This window comes from Sphaeramia orbicularis, chromosome 9 (genome assembly GCF_902148855.1).
Source record: "Sphaeramia orbicularis chromosome 9, fSphaOr1.1, whole genome shotgun sequence".
Classification (NCBI taxonomy): domain Eukaryota; kingdom Metazoa; phylum Chordata; class Actinopteri; order Kurtiformes; family Apogonidae; genus Sphaeramia; species Sphaeramia orbicularis.
Window position 1 is genome coordinate 17,934,477 of NC_043965.1, and position 21,802 is coordinate 17,956,278.

Consider the following 21,802-nt stretch of genomic DNA (forward strand, 5'->3'; position numbering starts at 1 on the left):
CCTCAGGACTCCCTTAGTCCAACATAAATCACTTGTAGTACCTCCTTTTTCAGTCACTAAACTTTATAAATGGATTAATATAACTGTTTAAATAATTTACCCCAGATCCCAGAGTTCACAGTACAAATTAAAGCTGGATTATGAGACGGAGTTCAAGGCAACAGGACAGTAATATGAATATTTGCAATGCTTCATGTTCTTAAAGTGACACAGGACAGTGCTGTAGCAGCGATTTCTTTTATCTCATGCTTATGTGTATAGTGGATTAACTCCAGTGAAATGCAGAGAAGAGCGATAAACACCTGGTTGGGAACCAGCAACTTCCCTTGAAGCAAGGCAGGCAGGTATGACTTCAATGGAGCTTTGAAAAAGCAGAGGAGAAAATGCTACTGCAGGGCTCAAGAGCCAGAATTAAAGGCAGCAGTGCTCTTTTTTTCACTGTGCTTTGACAAGACGATTGCAGACTACAGTCAATTTATCTGTCTTTGTCCTCTGCTCATCCAGGGGCTGAGAAGCGTTAGCTAAAGAGCAGCAGGTGGTGGGATCGGATCACATCAGAGCACTGGAGTTTATATGGAATTGGAGACGGAGAAGCTTCAGCCTCTGCACTGCGCCTCCTGCAAACACAGCGATTACCCAAAAAAGAGTAAATTGTCGCAGCATAAAAACTCCTGAGTAAAGCATTGTTCCTTGAAACATCTGCTTTGCAGGCGCAACAAGTGCAAATATCTCCACGTACAATAAAAGAAAAAAAAACACACAAACACACTCAACACACTTCAAAGCTGTCGTGGAATTTAGACTTTAACAAGCCAGGAGGGAGAAATGGAGGAAAACACAAGGTGCATAAATGTTCCAGTCAGCCCAGACCAGACCTCTGAAAACCTAGGGAGATCTCAGCAGGAGGGGGGACTCCCACAAGTTAGAAAAAAACAAAGAAAATGGAATCAGGCACAGAAAGCTGACCTTGACTGCAGGCCCGGACTGATCACAGCCTGCAGAGCAGTTATTTAGTTAGCCTTCCCACAATGCAGCACTACAACACAGACAGGAGGCAGCAGGCAAAAAACAACAAAAACTTCACTGGTGTCTAGCTGGGAACACAGGTGATACCTTTATCGACGGAGCAGACAAAACACGAGCCGACTCCAGAACCCACCAGAGAGAAAGAGAAATGAACAACACAGACGGATATAACAAAGAAAACATCAAACATGTACGGCAGACGTTGGCAAGTGCACTTGGCAGGGAGCGCGTGTGAGCAGGTTGATGAGTTTAGGTGCAAACATGTTATTAAGGGAGCTTAATTACAGTCATAAATTTCTATTACATCTAAAGGGCAAAGAAAAAAAAAGCAAGACATGTATGAAAAAAGAGGTAAAGGGATCAGGGTAAACATGTGTTTTGTTTTGCCTCTGCGTGTCTCAGTTCAGTACAACCAACGCTGCACGCTTTCATCAACACAGAACCAAACGCCACATATTTTACTTAGATGCAGTAAGACAATGTGAATAATAAAGAGCAGTGACGCCAGCTTTATAATGAATCCTAAAATGCTGGAGGGTCTCAGTGGAAAAGCTACTCTCTCAGTCTGCCCTCTGTATAACCTGCACAAGCAGCCAAAATGATGATGGAAAAAATACAACAGCCTGCATTAACACCGATAACAGTTTATTAGAGGGCGGAAATGAAGGCTGGATATCACATGTCAAAACTTTTTCTCTGCTTACAATACCACGAGTGAAGGCTGATGACAACTATCAAGCATCTTTTTTAATCAGACAGTTCCTGATTCGTCATCAACCTACCAACCTTTCACTCACTGTCAGAGGAATTCTGGACGTGGGAATATGAAAGGTCATTACAGAGGGTCTAACTGCACCCACGTGGATCATAAAAGATATGAACACAGTGGCGTGACTGAATGAATGGACAATGAATGTTTCTGTAATGAATGATTTCAGTCATGGTGAAATTTATAGCCATTTCAGTTTAGTTCTTTTTATCTACTTAACAGTCACATCATTTTTTATTTTATTTATATAGAAATGATAGTTAACCCTTTCATGCATGACATCTACATTTGTGGACACATAAGCCCCTTTTACACAGCACTTCTATACAGGAATATTTCACCTTTATTCCAGAACGATTGTGTGTAAATGAAATAGTGGGATCATTGGTTCCACCTCTGTCACTGCTTTGTACCGCCTCTGGATGGTAGAAAACCTAGCTGTGATAAAGGTTGACTCATGGTTCCGGAACGCTGTGTACAAGGAACACCTCTCGTTCTGCAACACAAGGGTGTCATTTTGATGACATATTGCATGTGTGACCCCCGTGATTTAGAAATGAGCGTGGATTGTGTACAGTACACAAACATATCAATACGACCAGAAAGACGTCGAACTGGGGGAGACGCCGAGATCCATGGCTGTTGTCCACTTCGGGGAGAATACTCTATCCATGCTAACATTTGCGGAACTGTGAAAGACAGGCTGACTCTGGAGAGGTTAGCAACACCACTATGCTCGAGGTATTTTCAACACAAAACTTATACGTCACACTATACGCGGCGCTGCTTTGATTCCAGAACACAAGTCTGCTGTGTAAAAGTTCCAGCCTGTCTCACCTCTGTTACTCCTTTGGCTGTGGAAATCGGTCAGTGGTGGAAAAAAGGTGGGGGTCACCATCTCACCTTTTTTTCTAGGATCTCTGTGTAAAAGTGGCTATAGTTTACCTCAGTTTCCACAGGTTCTAAAGGCAATATTCCTCCAAACCACATGGGGGCAGTCTCTACAGACCTTAAGCAATACAATGAAAAAAGTAGTCATCTTACTTTTAGAATTTGGACTGCTCTGTGATGTGGGGTTTTCTGTCCACATTTATGGACAAGAGTTTAACAGCTTTACATGACCCCCCCCCCAAAAAAAAAAAAAAAAAAACTAACTAAAAACTGGTCCACCGCAAAGGACATTCCATAAAATGTCTTTTAAAATGCATCTGAAAAACTATTGCATCATGATGTTTCCAATATAGGCAATTATTACCTCCAAGGAGGTTATGTTTTTGTCAGCGCTGGTTTGTCTGTCTGTCTGTCCGTGTGCAAGATGGAGGGGGGGGGGGGGGGGGCACTGATCTGCCTTGGCGGAGGTCTGCGCTCTCCGAGTGCTTTTCTAGTTTAATTTACAAAAGCAAAACTTGTACTTTCCTGGGTCTCAGGAGGTTAAATATCTTCTTAATAAAACCATATTAAAACAAATACATAAATAAATAAAAATGCATTTCAACTTTAGCCTAATTTTGAGTTATGAAATCATTCTAAAAAAAATAGTCTAGATACTTTTTGTCATAATTCACGCATGAACAGGTTAATATTTACAATACATTTAGGTGGCTACACCTAACTGCTGTCAGAGCATTGTGATGGGAGATCCATTCTTTACAGTCTCATACATAGCTACTAATGTAAATGTCAGTGTTTCAACCTTCTTTCTCGTTGTTTACATTTTGCCTCATATCACGTGCTTTGTCATCTGACAGTACATTTGTATATAAATAAATGTTTTCCTTTCACGCAACATTACCATTGACAGGTTTGACTGGCAAGTACCTCATTGATTATTATCTTAAACTGACATTGATATGACTTAAGATTACAATAAAAACAGAAGCAACTGGAATTCTTTAGAAAGACAAACTTTCACAGGATAAAATAGTCCTTCAAGCATCACTACCGCTTCATTAAATCCATTTATACTGTTACCGGGAAAAAAAAAAAAAGTCATTAGTGCTCGACATTAAGAGAAGAGATGGTAAAGTTGTGAGGTGAAGAGAGGAGAAGCAGGATTATAGAGGCACATTCCACAAGTGTTAAAAGGGTTGATGTGAGTAACTTAAAACACAGGTACGTTGAAGTGTTGGAAATACTCCACCAACCCATTAATGCACAGCAGCAGGTTACCACTCAAAACGTAACACACACACACACACACACGCAAAAGCACACACACAGACACACTCACACTTACTGGAACATGCAATGCCTTTCCAATAAAAACTCTAACAACAATACTTCTACCGCCGGTGTTTATGTGATTGTTTCCCCTCCATCTTGCTCTGCCTCTGCCTTATTTCCTGCTTCTATTGTGCGTCTGCCTCATTTATTACCTCTTTGTAGTACGCTATATTCAATACATAAACAAATACAGCTGCTGCATTTCATCAAGCCTGTGATTAGTCTTGCAGCGAGAACACAGAGAAACTGTGAAATATCTACTGTACTTGACCACCAAACCCCCCCCCCCCCCCCCCCCCCCCCCCCACCCCACCCAGAATGGCCCCTTGTCTGGAAACTCAGTATTGTTTGTAAGGAGTCGGGAGTCATTGCGTGTTTTTCGGTTTGGGTTTATGTTGTGCTTTTCTATTGAGATCATAAATTTTCCAGCGTGCGAAAGGGAACAGTTTAGACAATAAGAGACTTATTATTGGACAGAATGAGAAAAGTATTTTTCCTGAAGTGCTTCTCCACAGTTGTGCCACTGGGATGTTCTACAGAGCTTACATCGCAGTTTTTTCCAGCAGGATATGGAAGTGGAGTTGTCACGCATGGACACAGCTGGTATTGTACAGACATGAAGCTGGTCTCTGTAATGTAACGTGTTAAATTTGATGGATGAAGCTTGTCTTAAAACTAAGGGTCTAGTGTGTACGCTTTAGGAGGATCTGAATGAAAATGAAATCTTTGTAATTTGATTGATTGCTAATTTCGAATATCACGATTTAAAACCAATATAAGAAAAATCAATATAAAAAAGAAAACATAGCGGGATAAAGTTCAACTTATATACTCCTGCCCCCTTACCCTATCAACAAATTCCCATGTCAGCTCCCATAAGTAAGCTTAACAAGCCTTATACATATCAAAATAAATTCTTAATAAGCCTGCACAAAACACAAAAATGTGATACATATCCAAAATATACTCAACAGTATAACAGTATTACACATTAAAACAAACTGAAACTAATAAACTCTATTTCCCGTGCATAATCACATGGAAATAAGAACTGTTGTGTTTTTGTTTCCTAAAAATGAACAGTTTATACTGACAGATTCTGCTGTAACTCAGAGCTTCCTCTTTTATCTTTTCAGTAATTGCAGGAGAGAGGAGTATCCATTCGGCTGAAATCTGCAATTTCCCCATTAGATATCACTGAATTGAACAAACTGCACTCTTAAAGGTGCAGTGATCGATTGTTTTTTAGCATCATTGGACATAATTTCCTATCAGCATAATGAATTTCAAGTAGTCTGAAACTTCTGCATCTATTCCTTGCCTGTGTTTTCAGGCTGGAGAAAAGTGGTTCTACACCTTTTTGGAACAAACGCCCCCTTACGTCATCATGAGCCTCCTGCCCCCCCCCCCACACACCTTTTTTTTTGGGGGGGGGGGCAGCTCTCTGTAGGTAATGCCCCCCTCACCTCATCATTATCCCCCGTCCGAAAGAAGTTGTTGAGTGGGGAGCGGTGCAGTGAGTAAGTAAGTAATGCGACAGACCTCAATGCAGACCGGGGTGGGGTTGGGGGTGCTGGAGACGTACATTCACCATTTAGATAACATACTGGTTGTAGGAAAGCCGCAGCACAAGCAACGCTGGAAACAAAGTTTGTTCTGATATGGACACTTATACACTGTGACAAATAACACTGACTAAGTGCCTCAGTGCCCTCCTGTCAGCTTTCTCCATCCAAACGTCCCCCAACATTGTCCCACCGCCCCCGTTGAGAAACGCTACTGAAGAATGTTTTCTGTGCAGATTTGGTCTAATGACAGGCATTTCCAGTCAGGTAGGAGGGTTAAATGCATGTTTGACAGCTGTAATTACCAATCACCAATCAGATCGTTATTCCACTACCCAGTGTCACGTTTCCATACAGGCATAAAACAGCATCACATTCATCTATATTAAATTAAGTCATTTGATTTAGTGTGCATTTTCTATTTCTGGCATTTTTACCCCGCCCCCCCCCAAAGGGAAGGCAAGGGGTATTATTTTTGTTTTGGTTTGTTTCTTGTTTGTTAACACTTTAGCAGCAAAACTATCGGTGGAATTCATATCAAATTGGGTTATAGATTGCCAGTGACCCGCAATAGATGTCATTACATTTTGGGAAAAGTAGGACAAAGTTTTTTTACCCATAAAATTTTTTACCCATTTACTTATAATAGGCGAAATTTAAAATGTCTATAAAAACATCAAGTGTGTTTCAATTTACTTCAGACTTGGCACATATATAGAGGTAAATGATATGCTGACATTGCACACACATAGAAATGACGACATCAGCTGGATTGACGCCAAAATAAGCTACAATACGTGCGAGGGGTTTGTTTGTTGTGCCTGACACCACTTGTTCTTCTTCCTGATTTGGCTCTTATTGATTTAACATGAAGTATGACATGAATGGAAGCCATTGTCAAGTCTGATAAATGGATGAAAATCTTACATCTGTGTTTGTGTCTTAGATAAAGACAGAGAGGGGATGCCTGTATGTTGTGTCACCATGGTCTGTGTTTACGGTTGTTTACAGTATCTGCATGCACTTTTATCTGATTCAACTGTCTGCGAGTGTGTACGTGTGTGTGTGCACAGAGTCCGTGTTGCAACAAGATTGAGATGGAGGAGATCAATAGCCGAGCCCGGGGCCCTGGGAGAGTGACTAACCATCTAATTAGAGAGAAGAGGGAAGAGCCGAAGCTTTAAATGAATAATTAGTGCCTTCTCAGAGGCCCGGGGCTGAACAATGAGGGGAAGAGATGAAAAATGGCCGCCACACCACATCAGTCTGCTAACCTGACAAACCAAATAGCTCGTGTCCTGAGGAGTCCCCGGGGACTTGATACCCAGCGACTGGGAGATGAAAAGATAAGCAGACACTTTGTGACCTCCTCAGGCATCAGATACAGATGGCCATGCACTTCCATTTATCATCAGTCACTTTCAAAGGAGACCGACTTCTCCATTACCGTCTACTGCAGATAGCTGTCCTGATTATCCACATGTCAATATTACTGAAAAACTCCTCTGCATATGGAATAAATTATAATTAATGAAGCATGGATTTAATATTTAATGATGGTCATATTTAGGGGATTGCCAAAGCATAGGTTGGAAACAACAACATATGAATAATTAATAAACTTTTTTAATCTGGTTTGTACGTTTTTGCAGAAATGTCTCTAATTTTTACATCTTACATTTTAAAAACATACCTGTTACATTAGCATTAATACAATTTAAGGGGTGATTTTGCACCCTCTTAAATGTACCAAGACAAAAACAATGTAAGACCTAAAAGAATAAAACAGATAGAAACCAGATTGGACCACGAAGACAAGTGTTGTTGCTGACATTGGAAACTGATTTGCACATTGGGACAAAATTCTTTTTTTGTTTTTTGTTTTTTTTTTCTCTTTTCAGATGGTTTTGTTTTATGAGATGCCTAGTAGAGATGCCCTTCAAAGACCAACTTTCTACTTTTATACTTTGAAAACATTTCAGTCAGTACTTTTACTGCAGCAAAGACGCTGAATCAGTGCTTCTACTTAAACCGCTTTATTTCTTTTTTATTTTTACATGGCCATCTATGTGTGCACTTGAGTAAATAATGTGTGAACTTTGGCCTCATCAGTAGACAGACTTAAAAAAAGACTCAATATCCCAACCTTTAGTCTGTAGAAATGGTTATGCAACTTAATACAAGGCCCTTTTGTATCCCATAAAGCCACTCAATAGCATCTTCATTCATCCCTGCTATTCAGTGTAGTTCTTTTTGCTGCTACCTACAGCTTGTGGCCATTTGTGATCTACTGCAGGGTCCCATCAAGTGGTAACACATGGATACATTTCGTGTTCAACAGTCTCTGTCATGTAAGCAGAGTAACTTATATGCGTGTATTATACATATTTGAGTAGGTATTTATAAGCACTTTAACATTAAGTATAACAAAATGTGGGGAGATACAATTTTTAGGTGAAAAATGTCAAATTACTGCTCGGTAACACGTGGAGTTGAAACAGGCATCAGTTTTTTAAGCTTTACGGAAACATTCAAAACATTCAGTTCTTGACAGGAATTGATATCAAGTATGACAAAACCTTTTAGATATTATGTTCAACTAAATTTTGGAGAAAATATTGCAAAGTCAATGTTTTATTGACATAAGAATATGGTAAAACATGGACAGGCTGCCATAGCAACACGTGGACGACTCTTTACCATCGTATGCATCGCCCAAAATGTTGACTTATTTTTTAAAACAACAAGCCAGATATAATCACAATGATTTATTTAATATTTTTAATACTAACACAATGTTATTTACAACCTGTGGTGGTCCATACTGATGTAGGTAAATCACAAATAAAGAGTAATTTGTCGGTAACAGTTCACAGATAGTCTTCTTAAATATGACCAGTGTATGAATTCATAAACTTCATTATTCAGATTTTTTTTTTCTTCATTTGCACATACAAATATAAAATAAAACTAATACATGTACATATTTCTAGAGGAGGGTACAAAAATGTGCAGGTGAGGTTGGAAACCTGAAAGACTTATAGGATGACCTCACCTTGACCTAGCTGTATTTTAAACAAAATAAAAGAATATCATTTGCATACCCTCCATGAAGCAGAGAGATAAATAAAAATGACATATAAGTAAAAGAAATGATGGTTATATATCTATAAACATCATTTCTTTCAATAACATAAAAAGTAAAAAGAAATGAATAATAATGATAATGCAATAATAGTAGTTGTAATTTTAATTTCTCAAAGTAATAGACAGTCTTTTGTCTTTTTGTTAATTTAATGCAGCCTAGCAGAAGGTTCAGAACTTCTCCTGTACTGTGTGAGTGGTATTTTAAAGAGGATAACAGTTCCATAAAATAGAGATCTTGAGCTAAAAAATGAGCCCACTTGACAAATTATGTGTACAAATGTACTTTTTCACGCTGATGTTCACTTTCACTTGATCGGACCCTGCTGTCGAAACGTATGCATATGCCTAGATGTAGTGGAGGAGGTCATATATAGATTTACATAAAATGGTGACAAACTATTCTTACTTAAGCATTATAAACTACTTTACTGCATTCTACAACTGATGTTCATTGCATGGATGTCTCAGCTAATGATAGTTGCTCTTCATTTTATTACAGTGTTTTTCAACCTTGGGGTCGGGACCCCACATGGGGTCGCCTGGAATTCAAATGGGGTCACCTGAAATTTCTAGTAATTGATAAAAACAAAAATCAAAACTTACAAATAGAAAATATATGGTGTGTTGAAAGAGACAATCACAATCCATAAAAGACATGACAAACTGTGAGGCTGAAACTGAAGCACTGTGGTACTGTTTATCTTTCAAATGTTCATTGTGGTCAGTTTCAGATGCTGCAGCTCTTTCATAATTCATACTTTAAGTTCTTGTTTGTTCAGTAACAATTGTCAGCCTTGTAAATCCAAGCTGGACTGACTGTACATATGCTGATCAAGGAAAATAAAATTCTCACTTTGTGCAGTAATCTACACCTGGTTTTTCTGCCTCCATCCACAATAATATACATTATATAGACTAAATGTTTTCTAAAATTAACATTTATTTGCAACATAGTATAGCAAACTATTTCATGATCAAAAACAAATTAGTTTTAACGACAAAAAAAAGTTTCTGTTTTGAATGTCTGGGGTCGCCAGAAATGTGTGAAAATAGGGTCACGAGCCAAAAAAGGTTGGGAACCACTGTTTTATTACCTATGTAAATGGTAAATCGACAGCTTCACATTTGGGCTCAGCTCTCTCTCCCCTGAGACAGACCGAAACACCAACCATACAACTGTGACACAGGTATCATGAAAAATTTCCACAATAATGGGGATGAACTTGGAAATTCTGCTTCTGTTTTTTCATGACATGGTTGCAGAGTGCACAGAGCCTCTCCACTGTTCACATGCTCATATTTTTTAGAGACAAACTGCTCAGATGATGAAGGCACTGAGGACGAACACATCAAGAACATCAAGTATATGAAAAACAAGTCCTTATACGTTATACAGAAGTCAGCTGCATGACAGGTGTGACCCTCATGCACCGATACACAAGGAGATCACAATACATTAACTGACACATTACATTTGTGTAATGTGTCAGTTAACGTGTCAGTTAAATAAGTAAATCTAATGTTTCCTCCAGTGTGGGCTCTTATCATGCACATCACAGTGTTATGTTTCAGGTGCTGTCTGTTTTTGCTCAGATTAGAATATCAAGTTACTGTGCACCTGCAACTTGGAACAGTTTGCAGAGTTTTTTTTTTCCTCAGGGCATCTTAAATCTTAAACTTTATCGTGTTTACTTCTAACTGATCCATTGTTGTTGTGTATTAGTAGTGCTTCTTTTATTCAGCTATGTTAAAATCTCTTTGTCAAAATAAGGCCTGTTTTCTTCAGCTCATTTTTTATAAGATCTTCGAAATGATTAAGGCATGCAATACACATTTTAGACTGCATCCTGCTTACATCTTTGGATTCAAACAAAGGCCATTAAGTTTTTTAGCCGATAAACACTAAGTGAAACGGAGTTTTTTCAGACATTGTTTCACAGAATTATAAGAGTAGACACACAGCTGGAATCAGTACTAGGGGTCCCTGGAGGCTACAGTACTACAGCATGAAGACACTGATCATTTCTTAAAGTCTCATCCGAAAAAACTGGAACTGAACTTTAACTTCTGTTATAAGATAAAACATGAAGAGCACTTTGACCATTAATCACATGAGCTTATTGCAGAGGTAAGACTAATGTGCTCGCTGATTTCATGGCTTTTAGATCATTAGATGATTACATAATGTATCTTATGTGCATTACAGACATTTTGGTTTTAGGTCAGTGGGTGTTTTTGTTCAGTTTAATTTCTTTCTTTATTGTCTGGGGGGGTCAGCCAAAGGTGTTCATCCATTGTTAAAACAAGCACATACCATATCGATGACATAAACACTGGTCAAAGAATATTTTTAATAAACTTTTAATGAGGAAGAGTGATACTAAAGTTATAAGAGTTAAGAGTCAGACTGTAGTCGCTTTTCCATTGGACATCTACGCAAAACTTTACCGATATTTACTAAATGTCAAAAAAACAGAAGTGCGTATTGTCGGTTTTTCCATTAAATCACAAATGCGATGATTTGTTTATTTATTATTGCGAGATGACAAAAGAAGTCATTCCATAAACATGGCGACGAACGTAAATATGGTGTTGATTTACAGATATGTTCATTATTATTATATATTACCCCTCTATCTTGTACTAAATTTAAAAAATGATTGGGTTTCCATGTTTCTTCTTCTTCTTCTTCGCTTGTTGTCACGTCTGTCAACACCTGTGTTTTTAATTCACCTGACTCTATTTGCGAAAAAAGGTCTTTCCATTGCAGTTTTGATATACCATTTGCGCTATGCCAAAAAACCACCTCTTGCCAGCGCCAAAACTTTTAATCGAAAAATGAGACTTTTGGCGAAATTGTCCATTAGGTAAATTTTTATGTGGGAGTTATATTTGCGCAATTTGAGGGTCAATGGAAAAGCGACTTGTGATAAACTTTTATGACAGCCAAGATACTAGTTTTCTTAATACCACACTGTAACTTTGGGCAGTTAAATTCACCAGAGTTCAGCATTATTATCAACTCAAATCTGCACTAGGAGCTTGAACAACACTAGCTGAACAGTATCCAATGTTAAAATGTCCATTTATTGCACCTGTGCGAAGCCGTGCTCGTCTACACTTGGCTGTGAGCCCTCATTCCTGAGTGCTAAATTGGTTGGCCCTCTATTCATCTCCTCTTTCCCAAGACAAGCACTAAACAATGGCCATCTACGTGTTCTCATTAGCAAACATTCTACACAACCGACTCTCCTCGTAATCAATACCTTTAATTCCCTAATGGCCCCGCTTGATTTAACCCCAGCTATGTGGTGTAGGACAAGGCAGAAACCACAGAGGGAGAGTCTGGCAGATTAAATCTACCTGATGTCCTCTGGCTTGTTTTTGCGAGTGACTCTACTCTCTAGTTTCAGTCTGAGAGTTTCCTCACAGCGCTGCAGGTAGGTATTTCCCCTGAGGGTAGGAATGGGTGGAGCTCTAAGGAGGTTAGAGGTCAGAGTAGGATAACAATGAGTGTGCTCAAAGCAGCCTTACCCTCTTTTCATCAGGTAAAGACAGGACCTAATGTGGGTGAAAAGGGGATGTGTTGAACTCACTGATGTCACAGGCTCCTGATTTGTTGGCTACTTTTTTTGTTTCAACATCTCCCTTCTTGGCTCATACTTTCTAAGCTTTTCTACCTTTTTCTCCATTTGGAAATACTGTGAGTCTACAAGTAAGGGAAAAAAATGACTTTCATTGTATTAGTTCAGATTTTTAAATTAAACCTCTAAATCTACTGATAGCAACTGCAGTAAATCTACATAACATAGGGTTAAAATTGAAGGAGGTTGGCATAGTTCCATAAAAAATGCATAATCATTAATTTGGCTGGTAAAAATAATTTTGGCAGGTAAATTTTTAATTTACAGGCCTGGGGCCAATCAGTGAAAAAACCTAATTTTGGACACTAGTTGCATACCTTATGCACATTGGACATTTCTATTTTTATACTAAGGGACCACTTTTTGCAATATTTATTTTATTACATGAATGTAGTAGCTTCAAACATGGACACATGATTCCTGTTAGCATTAAGAGGCAGTGTATAAATCTGTCTCTGGGTTTTAACATGTCACCACTTCTTACAATATATTTTCTCTTCCAGTCATGACTGAATTCTGCCTTAATAATCGTTATTTTCACTGTTAACAGCTGCCTTCCTGAAGAGATGAGGAATGTCCAGAGTAACCTCATTACACAAAAATGTCCTCACTTTGAAGGTCTAGATTTCTGACCGGTTTTTAAACTGTCAAACCTCCAGGAACAATAACATACACACACACTAACACTAACACACACACACCCTTTTTTACTCCGTGATGCCTGAACCTGCCTCAGTATGCTGGTGCGGAGAGCTGACTGTGGTGAAAGCTGGTACAAGACCACCTAGGGGAAATATTCTGCCTCTGAAAACAATGACAGAGTGAGATAAATACTGCAATAACAGAACCTCAAAGCATCCCTGATTCAGGGAACCACAACAGCCACGAGGCAGGGCTGCGGTACTTATGTCTAGGCTTGGTTTCCAGACCACATGTCCGACATGTTCAGCATGTCTCGGCCCCATGCTTATTATGACTTTACCTGACATACTATAAAATCTTCAAAGGTGGGCTTTTCTCTCTGCCAAATGCACATTAATTCATCAGCTCTGTTAGGATTAACAGCTGTATTATCCTGCATACCAACTCAGGCAGTTCACTTGTTGACTTGTTAGCTGGTTGAAGGCCTTTCTCACTAGTTTTTTCATATATTTTCATATATATTCCACATTTTAACAAATGGTGATATTTCAGTTCACTATTACTTTATTTAGGAAAGTAGAAAAAGCAACTGAAAGATTGATATTTAACAGCAAATTTCAGAATGATTTAATTGTTTTTCAGGTGTAAACAGCCAACAAATACCTCATAAATTTGCTTTCGCATAGAAATATATGATAGGCATTTTTTTTAAACCAATAAAAACAGAGACATTGCAGACTATTCACTTGAATCATATGCACAAGGATGAACAATTTCTCCATGTGAGGAATATTTTAATAGAAAAATATTTATTTGTATGTTATGTTTCCATTCTTCGACCATTAAAACATACTTCCAGGATTCATGTTTATATCCTCAGTTAGTTTTAAGTTAGTGGAAATGGAGCAGATATAGAATAGAACAGAACAGAGTAGAGAAGAGTAGAGTAGGGTAGAATAGAATAGAATAGAATAGAATAGGATGGAATAGAATAGAATAAGCTTTATTGTCACTGCAAAAATACTACCATATAGTGCAACAAAATTTAGTTTTTATGTTCTATAAAATGCTCAGAATAAATATACAAGACAATTATAGGAACAGTTAAGAATAAAAATATAAAATCAGTCAAAACACACACACACACACACACACACACTCCACTATCAATAGAGAATGTGAAGTATGTACAGATGTTCAGTAATGACTGTCAAGTATTATAAAAATATAATGTGAGTAGTGCAATTGTCATGTGTATAGGTGTCCATTACTATTTACATAGCATTAGTTTATAAGCAGTTTATACAAGATCATATGATTTTAATACCAACACCTGTAACACAAGAAAAAAGAAATGAGGAAAAAAAGGTAGATTTAGGAATGGCAATATGTTTTCAGCTCTGGATCATCTTATGGATCAGAAGTAATGCATCACTAACTCCATTCATTTCAAAAGAATGATAAATATTGTCAAAATGTGCCTTATCTCCCAGTGCAGATAGAATCTGGGTTGTGATGTGGACCATCTAGAGGACCAAGATATGAGATTGCCCTACCTCGTATAAAACATTTAAGCCAAAATGTGCAATTAATTTTGAGTTACAAGTTTGGACAGACAGAAAGACAGACGGACCTGATTGCGGGTAACTTCAGACACTCAAACAAAAAGCCTTAAAATATGTTTCATGTTTTCAGTTCCTGGTATTTATTCTTTCATCGAGCAAAAATGCATTCCATCAAACGATATATTTAACAGTTTGTGTTTGAGCAGAGACGATGGACGTTTATAGCAGTAGTGGCTCTAATAAATCCAAAGACGACTTGTGTGAAACCTTGTAAAACTCATGACCCACGGACAACTCAATTCCATCCCATAAAGGACAGTTTATCCATTCTGAGACACAGGTACCAGGTCAGATTCATTCATAACGTACTGAAGGTTGACTTCGGTATGTCGCCACTTCAAAGTGTTATTTAGCGCCTTCATAAATCACCCTTAATGAAGGCAGCATTTCATCACTGCATACTTTTCTCATTGTTCAATAAAACCCTGGGCCAAATACATAACTACTTTGTTTTAGGTGTGGCTGGTTAACTTGGCAAATGAATTAGGGGCCTCTGCTAGACATTCCCTCAACTGTTTGAGTAAATGAAGGAACTACTGTAAGTGAAATATTAAAAGTCATTCATCAAGTCACTTTAGTATTTAGGTGTAAGACAATAACAGGGTAACAAAGGAGCATTTCTTTTTAAAGTAGGACAATGCTGTTTACAGATATGCTATCAGACTTCCCAACACACATATAAAATCATACTATAAACATATTGACTCATAACACTAATAATAATGAACGAAAACACTTACTTCATCCTGTTTAATGATCTTACAGTTGTTTTCCGTATAAGCACTGCGACATGATGTAAAGTTTAAGTAAGAAATCCCATCATCTAACTAATCAAATTTCTGATCTCATTTGTTATTTGGCTTTACAGTGAATTTTAAGAATCATTTTAATGACATTTAATCAGTTTTATTTCTGAGGGTTAAAGGGGGTTTAAACCTGGGTTTATTCCAGACTCCGACTTCAGTGTACAGTTAAAGGGGAACTGTGAGATTTAGATATGGATGTGTGTTTACGTTTAAAGGGGTCACATTTTGCTAAACCCACTTTTATTAGTCTTTGGGACATTTATTTATGTATTTGGACCCTAATAGATCAAAAAGTTTGAATTTGAACCCTCCAGGTACTGCAAAACTATTTTTATATTCATTCTGGCAAAAATTGAGTGGATTTCTACAACCTGTTTTAATTACGTCACAACATTTGCACATATAAGGTCAGGATGAACATTTCTCCAAGTACGCCATAATTGTTTATCAGTAGCAGCAGTTGTAGTCCATACTAAAAATATGTCCATACTTCAAGCCGATTATCTAAAATGTTCAGTTGTTGGTTGTTTTAATGAACACAAGTGGCTGAACAGGACAGAGCAGCTCAGCCAACAACCTGGAGGGGGCAGGGTCATGTGCATTTAAAGGGACGGCGCTCAAAACGACCTTTCTGGTGTCATTACTCAGAAATAGGGTTGAAGATTGGCCTGAGGAGTTGAAGTTTTGAAGAATTTAGACCCAAGCATCGCATTTACAGTTTATGTAGACCACAGGGAAATGTTTTAAAATACATAATACCATTTAAAAAAGCAAAATATCACTTCTATAAGTTGTCTGTTTTATGCTGACAGCAGACTGTTAGTTAGATTCATTAATAAGGCTATGTTCAGGCTGCAGGCAAATGTGGCCCAAATCCGATTTTTTTGCCCATATGAGACCCGATCTGTTAAAGACAGCTTGAACAGCGCAAATCCAATTTTTCAAATCCGACCCTGGCCACTTTCATATGTGGTCCTAAATCTGATACATATCTGATATTTTACAATGTGACTTCAGTCTGAACGGCCAAGTCGCATTTATCCAACCTTTACGTCATTGAAATGCAACAAATGTCACAATTCTGCGTCCCAGGAGTGTTACTTCTGTAAACACAATACATGCCTGCATGGTCACGTATTACATCAGGACTGCTTTTGTGCATGCGGGTCACTTAAGGGTCACATTCAGTTCATACTTAAAACTGATAGGTGTTGCATTTAATGTGTAATATGAACAAGCACACAAAAAGAGTTAGATTTCACCAAAAAATCCAAATTGTGCATTAAGACCTGCTTCTGAACATAGCCTAAATGACCAACAGACTCAGACATCTACATCCACGTTAGTAGATTTCACCCTTGCTCTTAAAGTCTCCAATGCTTCTTGTCTTCTTCTTTACTGTGATTTTTGTGATTCTGTGATTTTTATCTCTGTGGCTTATGTGTGTGTGTGTGTGTGTGTGCGTGCGTGTATTGTCTACTTTTGGACTTGGAGTCTGCAAATAAAATAAAAGTTTACTGTTATAATAGTGTGCAAAATTAGATGCTGTTATAAAAGCAATCAGATAATCTTAACACATGTCCAGTTTAGCTCAAGACACACTCCAACACAAACATGCAAGTAAGCAACTCATAGACAGAGAACCTTTAAGAATCTTTTATGCACCATTTTACTAAAAACACTCTAAATTTTATATTATTCTAACCCAGAGGAAAACCTGACAGCCGCTGCACTTCTCTGCGCTACAGAAAAACACAGTGGCACAACAAGTTTTTCTTGGTTATTCGCTGTTGAGAGATGGGATCTCAACACACAGATCAAAGACTCTTTATCTTGGCAAACGCTTCAGGACTGTACTCAGTCAGTTTCACTCTGTGTCAGTCAAATTCAGCCACATTTTGTCAAGCAAATGCATGTCAGTTTGAAGGAGGTGCACCAAAAAAAAAAACAAAAAAAAAACTGCCAAATTGAAATGCACTGTTTAAAATGAGAAAGTTGATCAGAATGTCATCTTCAATGGTTAATTTAGATGTACATTATGCAGCTATAGTGCAGGTTCGCAGATAAACATTTACACAGGAAGTATCAGAATGAAACATACAGCTATGCCTGAAATCTATCGCGAGACAAGACAAAATAACATGATCAGGGATTTAAAATAAAAACCTACTTAGTATTTTCTTGATCAGTCTATTTATGGTTTGTTCTATAAAATATAAACCAAAAAAAAAATGGTGAAAAAAGTCTTTAAGTATTGATGTTTGACAAAAGGTGTGTGTCAGTTTTGCTTAATGATCCAAATATTAGTAACTGGTTTTCATTTGGAGTCGCAGTCACATGTAAGTAAAACATACTTCCATCTGAAGGACGATCTTAATTGTGTGACTTGTAGGATCCTTGTGAAACGTCCTGACCTCTGAACTTGTCTGTAACTAAAAACTAAGTCCATAAAAATTTTAGTTAAGCAGTCATATTTAGTTTGCATCGCTTGAACTGACTGGTTTGGCCAGAGGCTCAATCGGTAAATTTTTCACATTGCGTCAGTCATTACTTTGTCAGATCACATTCATCCTTTTCAACTGTACACACTAAGGCCTGACAAATGAAACTCTCCAAAAGCGACTGGATTTATCTGAAAAACAGAGAACATTCAGTCTCACAATGACTATAAACTACTGTATTTCTTTTATTACGGCTTTCAATACAGCACAAATTAATTGGTAGTTTGCTGTGAAAAGGAGATTATCTGTTTTCAGCAGAGCTAGGACGGTCTGCCGCAAAGGAGCTGGATTTCAATAAATAACAATGCTCATGGCAAAGCTATGCTTAGTTGAGAATTTAGTGGCCTGGAAATGAGAAGGACCTATAAAAACAGAGTCATCCTGCAGGACAACACACGCTGTTGAAATGTCAGTTTGTCCAGCTGACAACAACGTGCCTCTCTGAAATGTTTAGATAATTCCACTACACCATAGCTGCTGCCATGAGGGCCTACTCAGATCAACAAATGTTGTGACCTACACTATAATCCAGAGTGTGAGACGATATGTTTCTGGCCTCGCGTGACCTGCCTGGCAGCGTGCACAATGCTGGGGCGTGTCGGCCTCACCAGGGTGGCATGACCCCAGATGACAGGGAGTCCAGCTGGATGACAGACCGACTGTTGGCAGGCACCAGGTGCTTCAGCCAGTGGCCACCAACTACCAACCACGCAACATCAAACGTAAGCAAAATAGTAGACAAAACGAAGGGACAGACAAAACAAAAGCCAGACAAAATGAAAACAGAGAGCAGTGTTGCCCTTTCTCTGGCACACCACAGTGTTTTGCAGCCTTACTTTGCCAGCTGCAGACTGTGACACTGAGAGAGCATCAGTGATCTCTCACTTGGCAGCCACAGCTTTGAAACGCGGCAGATTGAGAACAGGCACCGCCAGAAGGTGAGGTACCACGTGGCGATTGTGGTTTCACAATAAATGAGACAGAGCATTTGTGTCTGAACGCTCCGTGGTGTCCCTGCAGGGAGAAACCGTCTCCACTGAGCAGGCATGTTTTCATGACACTGAATGCCTGGCTCACAGCAAACTCCATCTTTTTTCTTACATTACATGGTTTTGTATGACTGCTAATGCCCAAACAGAAAGAAGAACATTCATGTAAGACAGCATTCGATATGGGTGCAACTTGCAGCCGTTAGAAATGGGCCACATGTCGCAAGGATGGGTTACATGCTGCACTGTACTGGATCCTAGACAAAAACAAGGCTGAACCAGCACATGGCAAACCCATCTGGAACAAAAGCTGGCCTAATTTCATCAAAGATAAGGGACAAGCCTAGCCCCAAACAGAGCCAGTGTGGGCTGCTCTCCTCTTTCCTCCCAAACTACAAAGGTTTGGGATATCGGCCTTGACGCAGCAAACTAAATGGACAGTTGTCTGAAATAGGTCAGTCAAAAGTCCAAAGGGGCACACACAAGCTCCTATACACATGAAGTCACTTACACACGCAAACACACCATAGATACATACATGGATAAACAGAGACCATGCAGCCAACAGGCATTATTAGATGGGTTAATGGGTCCTGAGCTATTCAAACAGCAGGCTTTAGTCAAGCATGGTACTCAGACGGGATAATAGGAGATGGCTAGAGGGCTCTGGGAGGTTTTGAGCTCTGCATATGCCTGTATACTGAGCAAAAGTCTCCAACCAATCACACTGAAAAGTCCCTGCATTCCTACAGTTTACCATAACTCAAGCAGACACTCTATATGATCTACTGCAGGAGATACATCTGTACAAAAGAGGTTTATTTAAAGAAATAGCACATAAAATATTAAGGACCACGTCACAGTAAGACACACCTGAGGTACAAGAGATAGACATGTGTTTGGAAAAGAAACAGAATAGGAGAGAGACAAAAAGATGGAGGAATGTTTAGCGTCAGAAAACAAAATAGCATAACAAAAATAGATGTTGATAACATAAGACCGAAAAAAGAGAGTTTAGGATTTGTGAGGCATGTGAAATATTTATTTGACTTCCACACAGTTTGAGTTTGCATTGGGATCAGTTTCTAGATTCTTTTAACTTAAAAGTATGCAATAACAAATTTAAATTTACATGGAAAATGAGGAAGTGCTGTTTAAGGAAGTAATGTGCAAGACCTTAAATATAATCAGGTGTAACAAAAACACAAACATGCCTGCAGCAAATCACTGAATCTGATCCATCTCTGCAGGAATTCTGATCTTTGGCATCACAACTGTGTAGGTTGATCCACCTCTAAGTCTGTTTTCAACAGCAGTGATTAAAAAAGGTGGAGGGAATGAAAGTAATGGGATTAAAGACAGCCAAGTCTTTGTAAATGTGTGCCAAACCAGAAGAGATGACACACAGAAGCAGGAAAAAAAGACAGTCAATCACAGAATATTGATCTGGGTGTTACCAGACATGGATGATTGCACATACATGTAAAAAACAACAACAAATAGATCCCTGTGCCAGCTGATTAAATAGTTTCTCATATATAAAACATGTCAAAACAGGATAAAAAGCCAAAGGGGATGGTCATGAACACACACAGACACACACAGTGAGGTAGTGATTGGCAGCTCACATTAAAGCAAGGGCAGGCCTGGGCTTGGCAGGAGGAGGGGTGACGGGAGGCAATTAGAGGCATTTTTTCGATGATAATAGCTGTGTACAAGCCATACAGTCAATAAAAGCTATTCATAGCAGCGGTGCAGATGAGCATAGCAATGAAAATGCCTGGTGCATGTGTCCGTGATATGGCCCAGGGGGCATGAGAAGGCACAGATCTGTGACAGAGAGCGAGACAACAGACAGAAAGGAGCATCAATCCCTTACTTTGACATGTAGGGATGTCACAGTAGCGCCAGTAGATCCCGTCTTCATGATCAGCAATGTAGCACCACGGTTGAACGTCCCCATCAGGATTCCTGCAGAGATAAAGGGGTAACAGTTGTCAACACTGAGCTGGTTGAAGCTGAAAATACAGCCTTTTCCCGCCATTTTGGCTTCCTGTCTAAAATAAGACTTCTGCGTTTTGAAGTTTCTGAGAAGTTGAGCTTTGAGAAGGGATGAAACCACAAACACCTGTTATGCAGTTCAGTGTGGAAAGGAAAGTCAGAAATTGGAAGAAGATGAATGTAACCTGCTCAGTAACTCAAAGCTTTGTGCTCTGTTGTGACTCTGCCGCACAATTTAGCAATCATAAAATTGCAAGCTTAACATACTGTCAGAGTGATCTAAAGTTCATAGATGAGGTGCAATCAAATCTCTTTTTTATACTCACTCATTTCTAAATGAGAAAACCTCAGCCAGGTCAAAAAAACACAAGAAGAAATCAGACATTTGGAGTTCTGGTTTGGATGCAGAGTCTAAAAAAACACAATCGGAAAATCAAAGAGGCATCTTGAAAGCATTTTTGGATTTGTCTGACTTGTTGTGGATGTAGTCTCACCGGTAAGATGGAGGGTGAAAGAGATGGTTAGAGAAGGGGATGAAAGGAGTGATACTGAGGCAAAAAAACAACACAAAGAAGGGCTATCAGCTGCTGCAGAGGAGTGAATACTCAATAGTGTTTCAGAGGGAGATAATCTTGGCTGTGTCAATCATCCCCTGTTGCACCCCTTTGCTCTTGTTGGTTTAGCTTCTTCCTCTGCACTCTGGAGGCCTGATCATTCATGTCAGTCAAGGGCCAGACCAATGGGTGTCTGATGGGTGGAGATGGTTGGAGGTCAGGGAAAATGCTCTTTGTTCTGCGCCAGACACAGGCCTGAAAAAGGATGGGTGAAGGGGCAAAGCTTTTGTCTGGAGCCATGGCCTCTTTT

At 38.9% G+C, this 21,802-nt stretch overlaps 1 protein-coding gene across 2 annotated transcripts in view; it reads right to left on the reverse strand.

The window, feature by feature from the left end:
- kremen1 (kringle containing transmembrane protein 1) overlaps positions 1 to 21,802 on the reverse strand; it is a 72,699-nt gene that overhangs the window by 19,051 nt on the left and 31,846 nt on the right. For both annotated transcript variants that reach the window (XM_030144266.1, XM_030144267.1), the window contains exon 3: positions 20,817 to 20,908. In XM_030144266.1, the coding sequence (XP_030000126.1) occupies positions 20,817 to 20,908 (92 nt within the window). The remainder of the gene's footprint in view (positions 1 to 20,816; positions 20,909 to 21,802) is intronic.